This window comes from Pezoporus wallicus, unplaced genomic scaffold, assembly GCF_028554395.1.
Source record: "Pezoporus wallicus isolate ANWC-B61680 ecotype Strahan unplaced genomic scaffold, APGP_CSIRO_Pwel_v1 contig_10527, whole genome shotgun sequence".
Lineage (NCBI taxonomy): Eukaryota > Metazoa > Chordata > Aves > Psittaciformes > Psittacidae > Pezoporus > Pezoporus wallicus.
This window is the reverse complement of record NW_026635842.1, coordinates 3021-19896: the sequence shown is the minus strand read 5'-3', so window position 1 is coordinate 19896 and position 16876 is coordinate 3021. Positions and strand designations below refer to the sequence as shown.

At 62.5% G+C, this 16876-nt stretch overlaps 2 protein-coding genes across 2 annotated transcripts; both read left to right on the top strand.

Moving 5' to 3' along the window:
- Window positions 1-258: 258 nt before the first annotated feature.
- LOC130593316 (piercer of microtubule wall 1 protein-like) lies at window positions 259-724 on the top strand (the record flags this gene model as incomplete). Its single annotated transcript, XM_057398360.1, has 2 exons — window positions 259-336; window positions 509-724. Coding segments are annotated over 2 exons (264 nt in total), but the record flags the coding sequence as incomplete, so codon positions are not given.
- Window positions 725-1163: 439 nt separating this feature from the next.
- Window positions 1164-16563, top strand: LOC130593315 (striatin-4-like). The gene is made up of 10 exons (XM_057398359.1): window positions 1164-1311; window positions 1392-1478; window positions 4155-4282; window positions 5985-6160; window positions 8403-8450; window positions 10491-10612; window positions 11852-12016; window positions 13511-13651; window positions 16269-16367; window positions 16454-16563. Exons 1-10 carry the CDS (start codon window positions 1167-1169, stop codon window positions 16561-16563), a joined length of 1221 nt encoding a protein of 406 aa, XP_057254342.1. The 5' UTR covers window positions 1164-1166.
- Window positions 16564-16876: the final 313 nt, after the last annotated feature.

Below are 16876 nucleotides of genomic sequence, written 5' to 3'. Positions count from 1 at the left end.
GCGGAGCCATCGCGGCCCCGCCCGCAGCGTCCCGTCTCCGGGCAACGCTCGGCTCCGCGTCCCGGTCCCGTCCCTGCGCCATGTCCGTGCCTGCGGGCGCCGGGCCCCGCACCAGCGGCTGTTACCGCAGCAGCGCCAGCCTGCCCGGCCGCCTCCAGCAGCCAGACCGCCTCTGCGGCTACGGGTGAGCCCCGCGCCCGGCCCCGCGCGGCCCCGGCCCCGCTCCAGCCCCGCTCCAACCCCGCTCTGTCCCCGCAGGAAGCGGAGCCTCACCCGCGGTACCGCACCACGAACCAGACGTACGGCAGCAGGGCCCCCACGGTGCACGAGGTGCCGGTAGGGTTGGGGACCGCCGGGGGCTGGGGCAGCCCCGAGCACAAAGGGGTGCTGGGGGAGAGCAGCCCCGAGGAGGAGGACGTGGGGCTCAGCAGGGCCCGTCAGTGTGCGCTTGAGCCCAGGCGCTGCTGACGGTGGCATTGAGAACCTCTCCCCTCTGTTCGCTCCCCAGACCTCCTTCCATGTCACCCCACACGGCTTTACGAGGATCCAAGGCATGGGGGGCCCGTACAGGAACAGTGGGCTCAACACGGCCCTGGAGAAGAGCTATGTCACGGGTCCGGACAACTTCATCACCGCCCATGACCGCCTCGACTTCCACCCCAGCTACAACCCCAATGGCCCGTCCCACTGTTAGAGCTGCAGCGGGAGCAACAGGGTCACTGCTGGCTAACCAATGTCCCCCCATGTCCCCCAATGTCCCCAACCCCTGCATCCCCCCATGTCCCCCAGTGTCCCCCCATGCCCCCCAATGTCCCCAACCCCTGTGTCCCCCCATGTCCCCCAATGTCCCCCCATGCCCCCCAATGTCCCCAACCCCTGTGTGTCCCCATGTCCCCCAATGTCCCCCCATGCCCCCCAATGTCCCCAACCCCTGTGTCCCCCCATGTCCCCCAATGTCCCCCCATGCCCCCCAATGTCCCCAATGTCCCCTGTGCCCCCCCAATGTCCCCAATGTCCCCAACCCCTGCGTCCCCCCATGTCCCCCAATGTCCCCCCATGCCCCCCAATGTCCCCAACCCCTGTGTCCCCACCATGTCCCCCCATGTCCCCCAGTGTCCCCCAACTCCTTTGTCCCCCCATGTCCCCAGTGCCCCCCATTGACCCCCATGTCCCCCCCCCAGCTGCCCCCCAGCCCTATCCTGCCCGAGGTGGACGATGACGATGACGATGACGACTCCGAAGATGCCCTCAATGAATTTGACTTCCTGGGCTCTGGGGACACCGGGGGACAAGGGGACCCCATGGAGCTGGGTCAGTGGGGCTGGCACTTGGGGGGACCCCCCATTTCCCCCCCCTACATTGGCTGCTGGACCCCCCCCATGTCCCCATAGAGCGGCGCCGGGGCCGTTGGGCTGAGCTGAGGGACGTGGATGGGCTCCTGGCCAAAGGCACCGTGGGGCCAGCGCGGCCTCCGGAAGGTGAGGTCCTGTCCCCAGGGCCCTTTGGGGGTCCCAGTGTCCCTTTGGGGGTCCCAGTGTCCCTTTGGGGTCCCTTTGGGGGTCCTTGTGTCCCTTTGGGGGTCCCCTTGGGGGTCCTTGTGTCCCTTTGGGGGTTCTCATGTCCCTTTGGGGTCCCTTTGGGGGTCCCTTTGGGGGTCCCAGTGTCCCTTTGGGGGTCCTTGTGTCCCTTTGGGGTCCCTTTGGGGATCCCCGTGTCCCTTTGGGGGTCCCTTTGGGGGTCCATGTGTCCCTTTGGGGTCCCTTTGGGGGTTCTGAGGTCCCTTTGGGAGTCCCTTTGGGGGTCCCAGTGTCCCTTTGGGGGTCCTCGTGTCCCTTTGGGGGTCCCCTTGGGGGGGTCCCTTTGAGGGTCCTTGTGTCCCTTTGGGGTCCCTTTGGGGGTCCCAGTGTCCCTTTGGGGGTCCTCGTGTCCCTTTGGGAGTCCCTTTGGGGTCCCTTTGGGGGTCCCTTTAGGGGTCCTTGTGTCCCTTTGGGATCTCTTTGGGGGTCCCCATATCCACTGGGGTGTCCCCACATCCCTTTGGGGGTCCTTTTGAAGGTCTCAATGTCCTTGTGGGGTTCCATGGGCTGTCCCCATGTCCCTTTGGGTGCCCTATGTCCCTTTGGATGCCCCATGGGCAGTCCCCATGCCCCTGTGGGTGCCTCATGTCCCTTTGGGTGCCCCATGGGCCGTCCCCATGCCCCTGTGGTTGCCTCATGTCCCTTTGGGTGCCCCATGGGCTGTCCCCATGTCCCTTTGGGTGCCCCATGTCCCTATGGGTGCCCCATGTCCCTATGGATGCCCCCTGTCCCTTGGGGTGCCCCATGTTCCTTTGGGTGCCCCATGCCCCTATGGGTGTTCCATGGGCTGTCCCCATGTCCCTATGGGTGCCCCATGTCCCATCCCCATGTCCCTATGGGTGCCCCATGGGCCGTCCCCATGTCCCTGTGTGTGCCCCATGGGCTGTCCCCATGTCCCTGTGGGTGCCCCATGTCCCATCCCCATGTCCCTATGGGTGCCCCATGTCCCTGTGGGTGCCCCATGTCCCTTTGGGTGCCCCATGTCCCTTTGGGTCCCCCATGTCCGTATAGGTGCTCCATGGGCTGCCCCATGTCCCTTTGGGTGCCCCATGGTCCATCCCCATGTCCCTATGGGTGCCCCATGGGCTGTCCCCATGTCCCTATGGGTGCCCCATGGGCCGTCCCCATGTCCCTATGTGTGCCCCATGGGCTGTCCCCATGTCCCTATGGGTGCCCCATGTCCCATCCCCATGTCCCTATGGGTGCCCCATGTCCCATCCCCATGTCCCTATGGGTGCCCCATGTCCCTGTGGGTGCCCCATGTCCCTTTGGGTGCCCCATGTCCCTTTGGATCCCCCATATCCGTATAGGTGCTCCATGGGCTGCCCCATGTCCCTTTGGGTGCCCCATGGTCCATCCCCATGTCCCTATGGGTGCCCCATGGGCCGTCCCCATGTCCCTATGGGTGCCCCATGGGCCGTCCCCATGTCCCTATGTGTGCCCCATGGGCTGTCCCCATGTCCCTATGGGTGCCCCATGTCCCATCCCCATGTCCCTATGGGTGCCCCATGGGCTGTCCCCATGTCCCTTTGGGTGCCCCATGGGCCGTCCCCATGTCCCTATGTGTGCCCCATGGGCTGTCCCCATGTCCCTATGGGTGCCCCATGTCCCATCCCCATGTCCCTATGGGTGCCCCATGTCCCTGTGGGTGCCCCATGTCCCTTTGGGTGCCCCATGTCCCTTTGGGTCCCCCATATCCGTATAGGTGCTCCATGGGCTGCCCCATGTCCCTTTGGGTGCCCCATGGTCCATCCCCATGTCCCTATGGGTGCCCCATGGGCCGTCCCCATGTCCCTATGTGTGCCCCATGGGCTGTCCCCATGTCCCTATGGGTGCCCCATGTCCCATCCCCATGTCCCTATGGGTGCCCCATGTCCCTGTGGGTGCCCCATGTCCCTTTGGGTGCCCCATGTCCCTTTGGGTCCCCCATATCCGTATAGGTGCTCCATGGGCTGCCCCATGTCCCTTTGGGTGCCCCATGGTCCATCCCCATGTCCCTATGGGTGCCCCATGGGCTGTCCCCATGTCCCTATGGGTGCCCCATGGGCCGTCCCCATGTCCCTATGTGTGCCCCATGGGCTGTCCCCATGTCCCTATGGGTGCCCCATGTCCCATCCCCATGTCCCTGTGGGTGCCCCATGTCCCTGTGGGTGCCCCATGTCCCTTTGGGTGCCCCATGTCCCTTTGGGTCCCCCATGTCCGTATTGGTGCTCCATGGGCTGCCCCATGTCCCTTTGGGTGCCCCATGGTCCATCCCCATGTCCCTGTGGGTGCCCCATGGGCTGTCCCCATGTCCCTATGGGTGCCCCATGGGCTGTCCCCATGTCCCTATGGGTGCCCCATGGGCTGTCCCCATGTCCCTGTGGGTGCCCCATGTCCCTATGGGTGCCCCATGGGCTGTCCCCATGTCCCTTTGGGTGCCCCATGGTCCATCCCCATGTCCCTATGGGTGCCCCATGGGCTGTCCCCATGTCCCTATGGGTGCCCCGTGTCCCATCCCCATGTCCCTATGGGTGCCCCATGTCCCTGTGGGTGCCCCATGTCCCTATGGGTGCCCCACATCCCACCCCCATGCAGGCCCCTCCGCAGGCTCTTTGGGCATCACCTCGGACGTCTTCATCCTGGAGCCCATTGGCGCTGGCCCCGTGAGCCTGGGGGACCTGGCGGACCTCACTGTCACCAACGACAACGACCTGGGCTGCGAGGTGAGTGCCCCATGGCAGCGTGCCCCTCCCCCATTGACCCCACCCCCCATCGACCCCACCCCCATCGACCCCACCCCCCATCGACCCCACCCCCCCATTGATCCCAACCCCCCCATTGACCTCAAAAACCCCCCAGTGCCCCATGGCAGCGTGCCCCTCCCCCATCGACCCCACCCCCCATTGACCCCACCCCCCATCGACCCCACCCCCCCATTGATCCCAACCCCCCCATTGACCCCACCCCCTCCACTGACCCCAAACCCCCCTATTGACCCCAACCCCACATTGACCTCAAACACCCCCCCATTGACCCCACCCCCCCCACTGACCCCAAACCCCCCTATTGACCCCAACCTCCCCCATTAACCCCAAACAGCCCCCATTGACCCCAACCCCCCAGTGCAGTGTGCCCACCCCCCATTGATCCCAACCCCCCCCATTGATCCCAACCCCCCCCATTGATCCCAACCCCCCCCATTGACCCCAAACACCCCTATTGACCCCAACCCCCCCCATTGACCACAACCCCCCCATTGACCCCAAGCCCCCCCATTGACCCCAACCCCCCCATTGACCCCAACCCCCCCATTGACCCCAAGCCCCCCCATTGACCCCAAACACCCCATTGACCCCAACCCCCCCTTGACCTCCACCCCCCCACTGACCCCAAACCCCCCCATTGACCCCAACCCCCCCATTGACCCCAACCCCCCCATTAACCCCAAACACCCCCCCATTGACCCCAAACACCCCCCATTGACCCCAACCCCCCCCATTAACCCCAAACACCCCCCATTGACCCCACCCCCCCATTAACCCCAAACACCCCCCCATTGACCCCAAACACCCCACATTGACCCCAACCCCCCCCATTGACCCCAAACACCCCCCCATTGACCCCAACCCCCCCATTGACCCCAACCCCCCCATTGACCCCAAGCCCCCCCATTGACCCCAAACACCCCATTGACCCCAACCCCCCCTTGACCTCCACCCCCCCACTGACCCCAAACCCCCCCATTGACCCCAACCCCCCCATTGACCCCAACCCCCCCATTAACCCCAAACACCCCCCCATTGACCCCAAACACCCCCCATTGACCCCAACCCCCCCATTAACCCCAAACACCCCCCCATTGACCCCAAACACCCCCCATTGACCCCACCCCCCCCATTAACCCCAAACACCCCCCCATTGACCCCAAACCCCCCACATTGACCCCAACCCCCCCCATTAACCCCAAACACCCCCCCATTGACCCCAACCCCTGCCATTAACCCCAAACACTCCCCCATTGACCCCAAACCCCCCCCATTGACCCCAACCCCCCCCATTGACCCCAAACCCCCCCCATTGACCCCAACCAACCCATTGACCCCCCCATTGACCACAACCCCCCCATTGACCCCAAGCCCCCCCATTGACCCCAAGCCCCCCCATTGACCCCAACCCCCCCATTGACCCCAAACACCCCCCCATTGACCCCAAACACTCCCCCATTAACCCCAAACCCCCCCATTGACCCCAACCCCCCCCATTGACCCCAAACACCCCCCCATTGACCCCAAACACTCCCCCATTAACCCCAAACCCCCCCATTGACCCCAACCCCCCCCATTGACCCCAAACACCCCCCCATTGACCCCAAACACCCCCCCCCACCCCATTAACCCCAACCCTGTGCCCCCACTGGCCCCACAGGTACCTGATGCCGGGGGGGGGCTCCGCAAGGCCTGGAGCCCCCGCTTCACGCTCCGGAGCCACTTGGATGCCATCCGGGCCCTGGCTTTTCACCCCGTGGCCCCCGCGCTGCTCACGGCCTCCGAGGACGGCACCGTCAAGCTCTGGAACCTCCAGAGGCCCCCGAGCCCCAAGAGGTGGGGATGGGGGGGGGGGACGGGGCATGGAGCCCCCTTTGGGGGCACTGAGAGGGGGTTTGGGGGTGCTGAGAGGGGGTTTGGGGGGAATTGGAGGAGGTTTGGGGGGAATTGGAGGGGGTTTGGGGGTGCTGAGAGGGGTTTGGGGGGAATTAGAGGGGGTTTGGGGGTGCTGAGAGGGGGTTTGGGGGTGCTGAGAGGGGGTTTGGGGGTGCTGAGAGGGGTTTGGGGGGAATTAGAGGGGGTTTGGGGGTGCTGAGAGGGGGTTTGGGGGTGCTGAGAGGGGTTTGGGGGTGCTGAGAGGGGGGTTGGGGGAATTAGAGGGGGTTTGGGGGTGCTGAGAGGGGTTTGGGGGTGCTGAGAGGGGGTTTGGGGGTGCTGAGAGGGGTTTGGGGGGAATTAGAGGGGGTTTGGGGGTGCTGAGAGGGGGTTTGGGGGTGCTGAGAGGGGGTTTGGGGGGAATTGGAGGGGGTTTGGGGGTGCTGAGAGGGGGGTTGGGGGTGCTGAGAGGGGTTTGGGGGGAATTAGAGGGGGTTTGGGGGTGCTGAGAGGGGTTTGGGGGTGCTGAGAGGGGTTTGGGGGGAATTAGAGGGGGTTTGGGGGTGCTGAGAGGGGGTTTGGGGGTGCTGAGAGGGGTTTGGGGGGAATTAGGGTTTGGGGGTGCTGAGAGGGGGTTGGAGGCACTGAGAGGGGGTCCTGAGAGGGGGATTGGGGGTAAGTGCTGAGAGGGGGTTTGGGGGTGCTTTGGGGGGGTTGGAGAGAATTAGAGGGGGTTTGGGGGTGCTGAGAGGGGGGTTGGGGGTGCTGAGAGGGGGTTTGGGGGTGCTGAGAGGGGGTTTGGGGGCGCTGAGAGGGGGTTTGGGGGGAATTGGAGGGGGTTTGGGGGCAGCTTAGAGGGGGTTGGGGGTGCCCTGAGAGGGGGTTTGGGGGCACTGAGAGGGGTTTGGGGGGAATTGGAGGGGGTTTGGGGGCACTGAGAGGGGGTTTGGGGACACTTTGGGGGGGTTTGGGGGCGCTGAGAGGGGTTTGGGGGCATTTAGAAGGGGTTTGGGGGGAATTAGAGGGGGTTTGGGGGCGCTGAGAGGGGTTTGGGGGCACTTGGGGTGGTTTTGGGGACACATTGAGGGTTTTGGGGACACTTGGGGTGGTTTTGGGGACACATTGAGGGTTTTGGGGACACTTGGGTTGGTTTTGGGGACACTTTAAGGGTTTTGGGGACACTTGGGGCAGTTTTGGGGAAACGGGGCAGTTTTGGGGACCGTTGGGGTGGTTTTGGGGACACTTTGAGGGTACTTTTGGGTACACTTGGGGAGGTTTGGGGGACATGGGGTGGTTTTGGGGACACTTGGGTTGGTTTTGGGGACACTTTGAGGGTTTTGGGGGCACTTGGGGTGGTTTTGGGGACACTTGGGATGGTTTTGGGGACACTTGGGTTGGTTTTGGGGACACTTGGGGTGGTTTTGGGGACACTTGGGGACACTTGGGGAGGTTTTGGGGACACTTGGGGTGGTTTTGGGGACAGTTTTGGGGACACTTGGGTTGGTTTTGGGGACACATTGAGGGTTTTGGGGACACTTGGGGTGGTTTTGGGGACACTTTGAGGGTTTTGGGGACACTTGGGGTGGTTTTGGGGACACTTTGAGGGTAATTTTGGGTACACTTGTGTTTTTTTTCCGGACATGGGGTGGTTTTGGGGACACTTTGAGGGTTTTGGGGACACTTGGGATGGTTTTGGGGACACTTGGGATGGTTTGGGGGACACTTGGGGTGGTTTTGGGGACACTTTGAGGGTTTTGGGGACACTTGGGGAGGTTTTGGGGACACTTGGGGTGGTTTTGGGGACACTTTGAGGGTTTTGGGGACACTTGGGTTGGTTTTGGGGACATGGGGTGGTTTTGGGGACACTTGGGTTGGTTTTGGGGACACTTTGAGGGTTTTGGGGACACTTGGGGTGGTTTTGGGGACACTTTGAGGGTTTTGGGGACACTTGGGGTGGTTTTGGGGACACTTTGAGGGTACTTTTGGGTACACTTGGGTTGGTTTTGGGGACATGGGGTGGTTTTGGGGACACTTGGGGTGGTTTTGGGGACACTTTGAGGGTTTTGGGGACACTTGGGGTGGTTTTGGGGACACTTTGAGGGTTTTGGGGACAGTTGGGGTGGTTTTGGGACGCCCTCGGTGTGTTTTGGGGCAGGGAAGGGGGTTTTTGTCCCTGTTGTCACCTCTGTTGTCACCCGCACAGGACGGCAGCGGTGGACGTGGAGCCCGTGTATGCCTTCCGGGGACACAGGTAGGGCAGTGGGGACAATGGGGGGGATCTGGGGTGCACCCCAGAGTTTGGGGCCTGACACCCCACTATTGCTGTCCTCCCATGGTCCCTATCACCCCATGGTCCCTATCACCCCATGGTCCCTATCCCCCTATGGTCCCTCTCACCCCACTGTCCCTATCACCCCACCATTGCTGTCCCCCCATGGTCCCTATCACCCCATGGTCCCTATCACCCCACGGTCCCTATCACCCCACTATTGCTGTCCCCCCATGGTCCCTATCACCCTACTGTCCCTATTACCCCACTTTTGCTGTCCCCCCATGGTCCCTATCACCCCATGGTCCCTATCACCCCACTGTCCCTATCACCCCACTGCTGTCCCCCCATGGTCCCTATCACCCCATGGTCCCTATCACCCCACTATTGCTGTCCCCCCATGGTCCCTATCACCCCATGGTCCCTATCACCCCACCATTGCTGTCCCCCCATGGTCCCTATCCCCCCATGGTCCCTATCACCCCACTATTGCTGTCCCCCCATGGTCCCTATCACCCCACCATTGCTGTCCCCCCATGGTTCCTATCACCCCATGGTCCCTATCACCCCATGGTCCCTATCACCCCACCCCTATGTCCCCCATGGTCCCTATCACCCCATGGTCCCTATCACCCCATGGTCCCTATCACCCCACTGTCCCTATCACCCCACCATTGCTGTCCCCCATGGTCCCCCCCCATGGTCCCTATCACCCCATGGTCCCTATCACCCCACCATTGCTGTCCCCCCATGGTCCCCTATCACCCCATGGTCCCTATCACCCCATGGTCCCTATCACCCCACTTGTCTATCCCCCATTGGTCCCTATCACCCCATGGTCCCTATCACCCCATGGTCCCCTATCCCCCCACGGTCCCTATCACCCCACTGTTGCTGTCCCCCCATGGTCCCTATCACCCCACCATTGCTGTCCCCCCATGGTCCCTATCACCCCATGGTCCCCTATCCCCCCACGGTCCCTATCACCCCACTGTTGCTGTCCCCCCATGGTCCCTATCACCCCATGGTCCCCTATCACCCCATGGTCCCTATCATCCCACCATTGCTGTCCCCCCATGGTCCCCTATCACCCCATGGTCCCCTATCACCCCATGGTCCCTATCCCCCCATGGTCCCTATCACCCCACCATTGCTGTCCCCCCATGGTCCCCTATCACCCCATGGTCCCCTATCACCCCATGGTCCCTATCACCCCACTTTTGCTGTCCCCCTATGGTCCCTATCACCCCATGGTTTCTATCACCCCATGGTCCCTATCCCCCCATGGTCCCTATCACCCCACCATTGCTGTCCCCCCATGGTCCCCTATCACCCCACCATTGCTGTCCCCCCATGGTCCCCTATCACCCCATGGTCCCTATCACCCCACTGTCCCTATCACCCCACCATTGCTGTCCCCCCATGGTCCCTATCACCCCACCATTGCTGTCCCCCCATGGTCCCTATCCCCCCATGGTCCCTATCCCCCCATGGTCCCTATCACCCCACTGTCCCTATCACCCCACTTTTGCTGTCCCCCCATGGTCCCTATCACCCCATGGTCCCTATCACCCCACTATTGCTGTCCCCCCATGGTCCCTATCACCCTACTGTCCCTATTACCCCACTTTTGCTGTCCCCCCATGGTCCCTATCACCCCATGGTCCCTATTGCCCCACTGTCCCTATCACCCCACTATTGCTGTCCCCCCATGGTCCCTATCACCCCATGGTCCCTATCACCCCACTGTCCCTATCACCCCACCATTGCTGTCCCCCCATGGTCCCCTATCACCCCATGGTCCCTATCACCCCACTGTCCCTATCACCCCACCATTGCTGTCCCCCCATGGTCCCTATCACCCCATGGTCCCTATCCCCCCATGGTCCCTATCACCCCACCATTGCTGTCCCCCCATGGTCCCTATCCCCCCATGGTCCCTATCACCCCACCATTGCTGTCCCCCCATGGTCCCTATCACCCCACTGCTGCTCTCCCCCCCTGACGGCCGTGTCCCCACAGGGGCCCGGTGCTGGCCGTGGCCATGGGCAGTGACATCGGGCTCTGCTGCAGCGCCGGCCTCGACGCCCGCATCCGCTGCTGGCGCCTGCCCGACCTCGACAGGGACCCCTACGATGGCTACGGTGGGTGCCCCCCGGGGGGGGGCTGGGGGGGCCGGGGGCTGTGGGGTGGGGGGCACTCAGGGATGATGTGGGGTCATTGGGGGATGATTTGGGGTCATTGGGGGATGATTTGGGGTCACTGGGGGATGATTTGGGGGCACTGGGGGATGATTTGGGGTCATTGGGGGATGATTTGGGGTCATTGGGGGATGATTTGGGGTCACTGGGGGATGATTTGGGGTCACTGGGGATGATTTGGGGGCACTGGGGGATGATTTGGGGTCATTGGGGGATGATTTGGGGTCACTGGGGGATGATTTGGGGTCACTGGGGATGATTTGGGGTCACTGGGGGATGATTTGGGGTCATTGGGGGATGATTTGGGGTCATTGGGGGATGATTTGGGGGCATAGCGGGATTATTTGAGGGAAGACGGCGATGAATTGGGGTCACTGGGGGATGATTTGGGGTCATTGGGGGATGATTTGGGGTCATTGGGGGATGATTTGAGGGCACTGGGGGATGATTTGGGGTCACTGGGGGATGATTTGGGGTCACTGGGGGATGATTTGGGGGCACTGGGGGCTGATTTGGGGGCACTCGGGGCTGATTTGGGGGCACTGGGGGATGATTTGGGGGCACTGGGGGCTGATTTGGGGTCACTGGGGGCTGATTTGGGGTCACTGGGGGATGATTTGGGGTCACTGGGGGATGATTTGGGGTCACTGGGGGCTGATTTGGGGTCACTCGGGGCTGATTTGGGGGCACTGGGGGATGATTTGGGGGCACTGGGGGCTGATTTGGGGTCACTGGGGGATGATTTGGGGTCACACTGGGGGATGACTGGGGGATGATTTGGGGTCACTGGGGGATGATTTGGGGGCACTGGGGGATGATTTGGGGTCATTGGGGGATGATTTGGGGGCACTGGGGGATGATTTGGGGTCAATGGGGATGATTTGGGGTCATTGGGGGATGATTTGGGGTCAATGGGGATGATTTGGGGTCATTGGGGGATGATTTGGGGGCACTGGGGGATGATTTGGGGTCCGTGAGGGCAGTTTGGGGTCTCTGGGGGCAGTTTGGGGTCCCTGGGGGCTGATTTGGGGTCTCTGTGGACACTTTGGGGTCTCTGGGGGCACTTTGGGGTCTCTGGGGACACTTTGGGATCTCTGGGGGCAGTTTGGGGTCCCTGGGGGCTGATTTGGGGTCCCTGGGGGCACTTTGGGGTCCCTCATTGCCCCCTCTCCCTGTCCCCAGACCCCGGGGTGCTCAGTGGGGTCCTCGAGGGTCACGGTGACGCCGTGTGGGGCCTGGCCTTCAATGGGGCCGGCGACCGCCTGGCCTCGTGCTCCGCCGACGGCACCGTCCGCGTCTGGGACCCACGGCGAGGGGACCCCCTCGTCACCTATGAGCCCCAGAGCGGTGAGGATCCCCCCATTGTCCTCCCCCATTGTCCCTCCATTGTTCCCCCCATTGTTCCCCCCATTGTCTCCCCATTGTCACCCCATTGTCCCCCCCATTGTCACCCCCATTTTCACCCCCATTGTCTCCCCATTGTCTCCCCATTGTCCCCCCATTGTCACCCCCATTTTCACCCCCATTTTCACCCCCATTGTCTCCCCATTGTCTCCCCATTGTCCCCCCATTGTCACCCCCATTTTCACCCCCATTGTCACCCCCATTGTCTCCCCATTGTCCCCCCATTGTCCCCCACCCCCATTGTCACCCCCATTGTCACCCCCATTTTCACCCCCATTGTCCCCCCCATTGTCCCCCCCATTGTCACCCCCATTGTCACCCCCATTTTCACCCCCATTGTCACCCCATTGTCCCCCCATTGTCACCCCCATTGTCACCCCATTGTCCCCCCCATTGTCACCCCCATTGTCACCCCCATTTTCACCCCCATTGTCACCCCCATTTTCCCCCCATTGTCCCCCCCATTGTCACCCCCATTGTCACCCCCATTGTCACCCCATTGTCATTGTCACCCCCATTGTCTCCCCATTGTCCCCCATTGTCACCCCCATTGTCCCCCCCATTGTTCCCCCATTGTCCCCCCATTGCCCCCCCATTGCCCCCCCATTGTCCCCCCCATTGTCCCCCCCATTGTTCCCCCATTGTCCCCCCATTGTCCCCCCCATTGCCCCCCCATTGTCCCCCCATTGTCACCCCATTGTCCCCCCCATTGTCACCCCCATTGTCCTCCCCAATTGTCACCCCATTGTCACCCCCATTGTCACCCCCATTGTCTCCCCATTGTCACCCCATTGTTCCCCCCATTGTCACCCCCATTGTCCTCCCCAATTGTCACCCCCATTGTCACCCCCATTTTCACCCCCATTGTCCCCCCATTGTCCCCCCATTGTCCCCCCATTGTCACCCCCATTTTCCACCCCATTGTCCCCCCATTGTCACCCCATTGTCACCCCATTGTCCCCCCATTGTCCTCCCCCATTGTCCCCTCATTGTCACCCCCATTGACCCCCCATTGTCACCTCATTGTCCCCCTGTTGTCCCCCCATTTTACCTCTGTTGTCCCCCCATTATACCCCCATTGTCCCCCCCATTGTCACCCCTAATAGCACCCCCATTGTCACCTCATTGTCACCTCATTGTCACCCCCATTGTCCTCCCCCATTGTCACCCCCATTGTCCCCTGATTGTCACTCCCATTGTCCCCCCCTTTGTCACCCCATTGTCCCCCTATTGTCCCCCTATTGTCCCCCCATTTCCCCCCATTTCCCCCCATTGTCCCCCCATTGTCCCCCCATTTCAATCCCATTTTCCCCCATTGTCCCCCCATTTTCCCATTTCCCCCCCATTCCCCCCCATTTCCCCCCTATTTCCCCACATCCCCCCCATATTTCCCCCCACATCCCCCCCGTTACCCCCATCCCCTGTGCCCCCTTGCAGAGCACGGTGTCCCCACGTCGCTCACGTTCTCGGCCACGCACCCGGGGCAGGCCGTGGTTGCGTTCCGCACCGGTGCCACCGCGCTCTACGACCTGGAGCTCGCTCGGCCCGTCCTGGTGCTGGACCCCCGGCAAGGAGGAGGTGGGTGCTGATGGGTGCTGATGGGTGATGATGGGTGCTGATGGGTGGTGGGTGCTGGGTGGTGGGTGATGGGTGCTGATGGGTGCTGATGGGTGATGATGGGTGCTGGGTGGTGGGTGATGGGTGGTGGGTGATGGGTGCTGATGGGTGCTGATGGGTGATGGGTGATGGGTGGTGGGTGATGGGTGCTGATGGGTGATGGGTGGTGGGTGATGGGTGCTGATGGGTGCTGATGGGTGCTGATGGGTGATGGGTGGTGGGTGATGGGTGCTGATGGGTGCTGATGGGTGCTGGGTCATGGGTGATGGGTGGTGGGTGATGGGTGCTGATGGGTGCTGATGGGTGATGGGTGGTGGGTGGTGGGTGATGGGTGTTGGGTGGTGGGTGATGGGTGGTGGGTGATGGGTGGTGGGTGATGGGTGGTGGGTGATGGGTGATGATGGGTGATGGGTGATGATGGGTGGTGGGTGGTGGGTGATGGGTGATGGGTGATGATGGGTGCTGGGTGCTGATGGGTGCTGATGGGTGCTGAGTCATGGGTGCTGGGTGCTGGGTGATGGGTGGTGATCAGTGCTGGGTGATGGGTGATGGGTGCTGGGTGGTGCTGGGTGATGGGTGCTGGGTGGTGGGTGGTGGGTGATGGGTTGGGTGCCGGGTGATGATGGATGCTGGGTGATAGGTGCTGGGCGATGGGTGCCAGGTGATGATGGGTGCTGGGTGATGGCTGCTGGGTGATGATGGGTGCCAGGCCGGGTGCTAGATGATGGGTGCCGGGCCAGGTGCTGGGTGCTGGCTGCCGGGTGATGATGGGTGCCGGGTGATGATGGGTGCTGGGTGCCACCTCCCTTTGTGTGTGTGTCTGTCTGTCACCCCACCATCACCCTGTGTCTGTGTCTGTGTGTGTGCCTGTCACCCCACCGTCACCGTGTGTGTGTGCGCCTGACACCCCGCCGTCACCCTGTGTGGGTGTGTGTCACCCCGCCGTCACCGTGTGTCTGTGTGTGCCTGTCACCCCGACATCACCGTGCGTGTGCACGCGCCTGTCACCGTGTGTGTGTCTGTCACCCTGCCGTCACCGTGTCTCTGTGTGTGTGTCACCCCGACATCACTGTGTGTGTGTGTCACCCTGACGTCACCATGTGTGTCTGTCACCCCGCCGTCACCGTGTGTGTGTTTGTGCCTTTCACCCCGCCGTCACCATGCCTCTGTGTCTGTTACCCCGCCATCACCATGTGTCTGTGTGTGTGTGTGTCACCCCGACATCACCGTGTGTGTGCGCGCCTGTCACCCCGCTGTCACCGTGTGTGTCTGTCTGTCACCCCGACATCACCGTGTGTGTGTTTGTGCCTGTCACCCCGATGTCACCGTGTGTGTGTTTGTGCCTGTCACCCCGTCGTCACCATGTGTGTGTCTGTGCCTGCCACCCCGACATCACTGTGTGTGTGTGTCACCCTGACGTCACCATGTGTGTCTGTCACCCCGACGTGACCGTGTGTGTGTTTGTGCCTGTCACCCCGCCGTCACCATGTGTCTGTGTGTGTGTGTCACCCCACCGTCACCATGTGTGTGTGCGCACACCTGTCACCCCGCCGTCACCGTGTGTGTGTCTGTCACCCCAACATCATCGTGTGTGTGTCTGTCACCCCGACATCACTGTGTGTGTGTGTCTGTCACCCCGCTGTCACCGTGTGTCTGTGTGTGCGCCTGTCACCCCGATGTCACCATGTGTCTGTGTGTCTGTCACCCCGCCGTCACCGTGTGTGTGTGCCTGTCACCCTGCCGTCACCGTGTGTCTGTGTGTGTTTGTGCCTGTCACCCCGACATCACCGTGTGTGTGTGCGCGCCTGTCACCCCGCTGTCACTGTGTGTGTGTGTCTGTCACCCCGTCGTCACCATGTGTGTGTCTGTCACCCCGCCGTCACCGTGTGTGTGTCTGTCACCCCGACATCATCGTGTGTGTGTGTGTCTGTCACCCCGACATCACCATGTGTGTGTGTGTGTCTGCCTGTCACCCCGCCGTCACCGTGTATGTGTGTCTGTGTCTGTGTGTGTGTGTGTCTGTCTGCCTGTCACCCCACCGTCACCGTGTGTGTGTGTGTCTCTGTGTGTGTGTGTCTCTGTGTGGTTGTGTCTGTGTAGGTATGTGTGTGTGTGTGTGTGTGTGTCTGTGTGTGTGTGTGTGTGTCTGCCTGTCACCCCGTCGTCACCATGTGTGTGTGTCTGTGTCTGTGTGTGCGTGTGTCTGCCTGTCTGTCACCCCGCCGTGTGTGTCTCTGTGTGTGTGTGTCTGTGTCTGTGTGTGTGTGTGTGTGTCCTGTGTGTCTGTCTGTCACCCCGCCGTCACCATGTGTGTGTGTCTGTGTCTCTGTGTGTGTGTGTCTGCCTGTCTGTCACCCCGCCGTCACTGTGTGTGTGTGTGTGTGTGTGTCTGTGTCTCTGTGTGTGTGTGTCTGCCTGTCTGTCACCCCGCCGTCACCATGTGTGTGTGTCTCTGTGTGTGTGTGTGTCTGCCTGTCTGTCACCCCGCCGTCACCGTGTGTGTGTGTCTCTGTGTGTGTGTGTGTCTGCCTGTCTGTCACCCCGCCGTCACCATCCCGCTGTCCCCCTCCCCATGCAGGCGGCTGCCAGGTCAACCAAGTGGTGAGCCACCCCTCGCAGCCCCTCGCCATCACGGCCAGCGACGACCGGGGCATCCGCTTCCTGGACCACCGGACAGGTTTGGGGGCAGGGACATTTTGGGGGGGTCGGGGGGGGGTCGTTGTCACCTTTGTCACCTCCCTTTGGTCCCCCCCCCCCCCCCAGGTAAAGTGGTTCACTCCATGGTGGCCCATTTGGATGCTGTCACCTGCCTGGCCGTTGATCCCAATGGAGTCTTCCTCATGTCCGGAAGTGAGTGGATGAGGCTCCATTGAGGCCCCATTGTGGACCCCCAGCTCCTGACCCCCCCATTGTGGCCCCCCAGCTCCTGAGCCCCCCCATTGTGGCCCCCCAGCTCCTGAGCCCCCCCATTGTGGCCCCATTGTGGTCCCCCAGCTCCTGACCCCCCCATTGTGGCCCCATTGTGGCCCCAGCATCACCCCCACCTCCAGCCCCCATAGTGCCCCCCCCAGCTCCTGAACACCCCATTGTGGACCCCCAGCTCCTGACCCCCCCATTGTGGCCCCATTGTGGCCCCCCAGCTCCTGACCCCCCCATTGTGGCCCCATTGTGGCCCCCCAGCTCCTG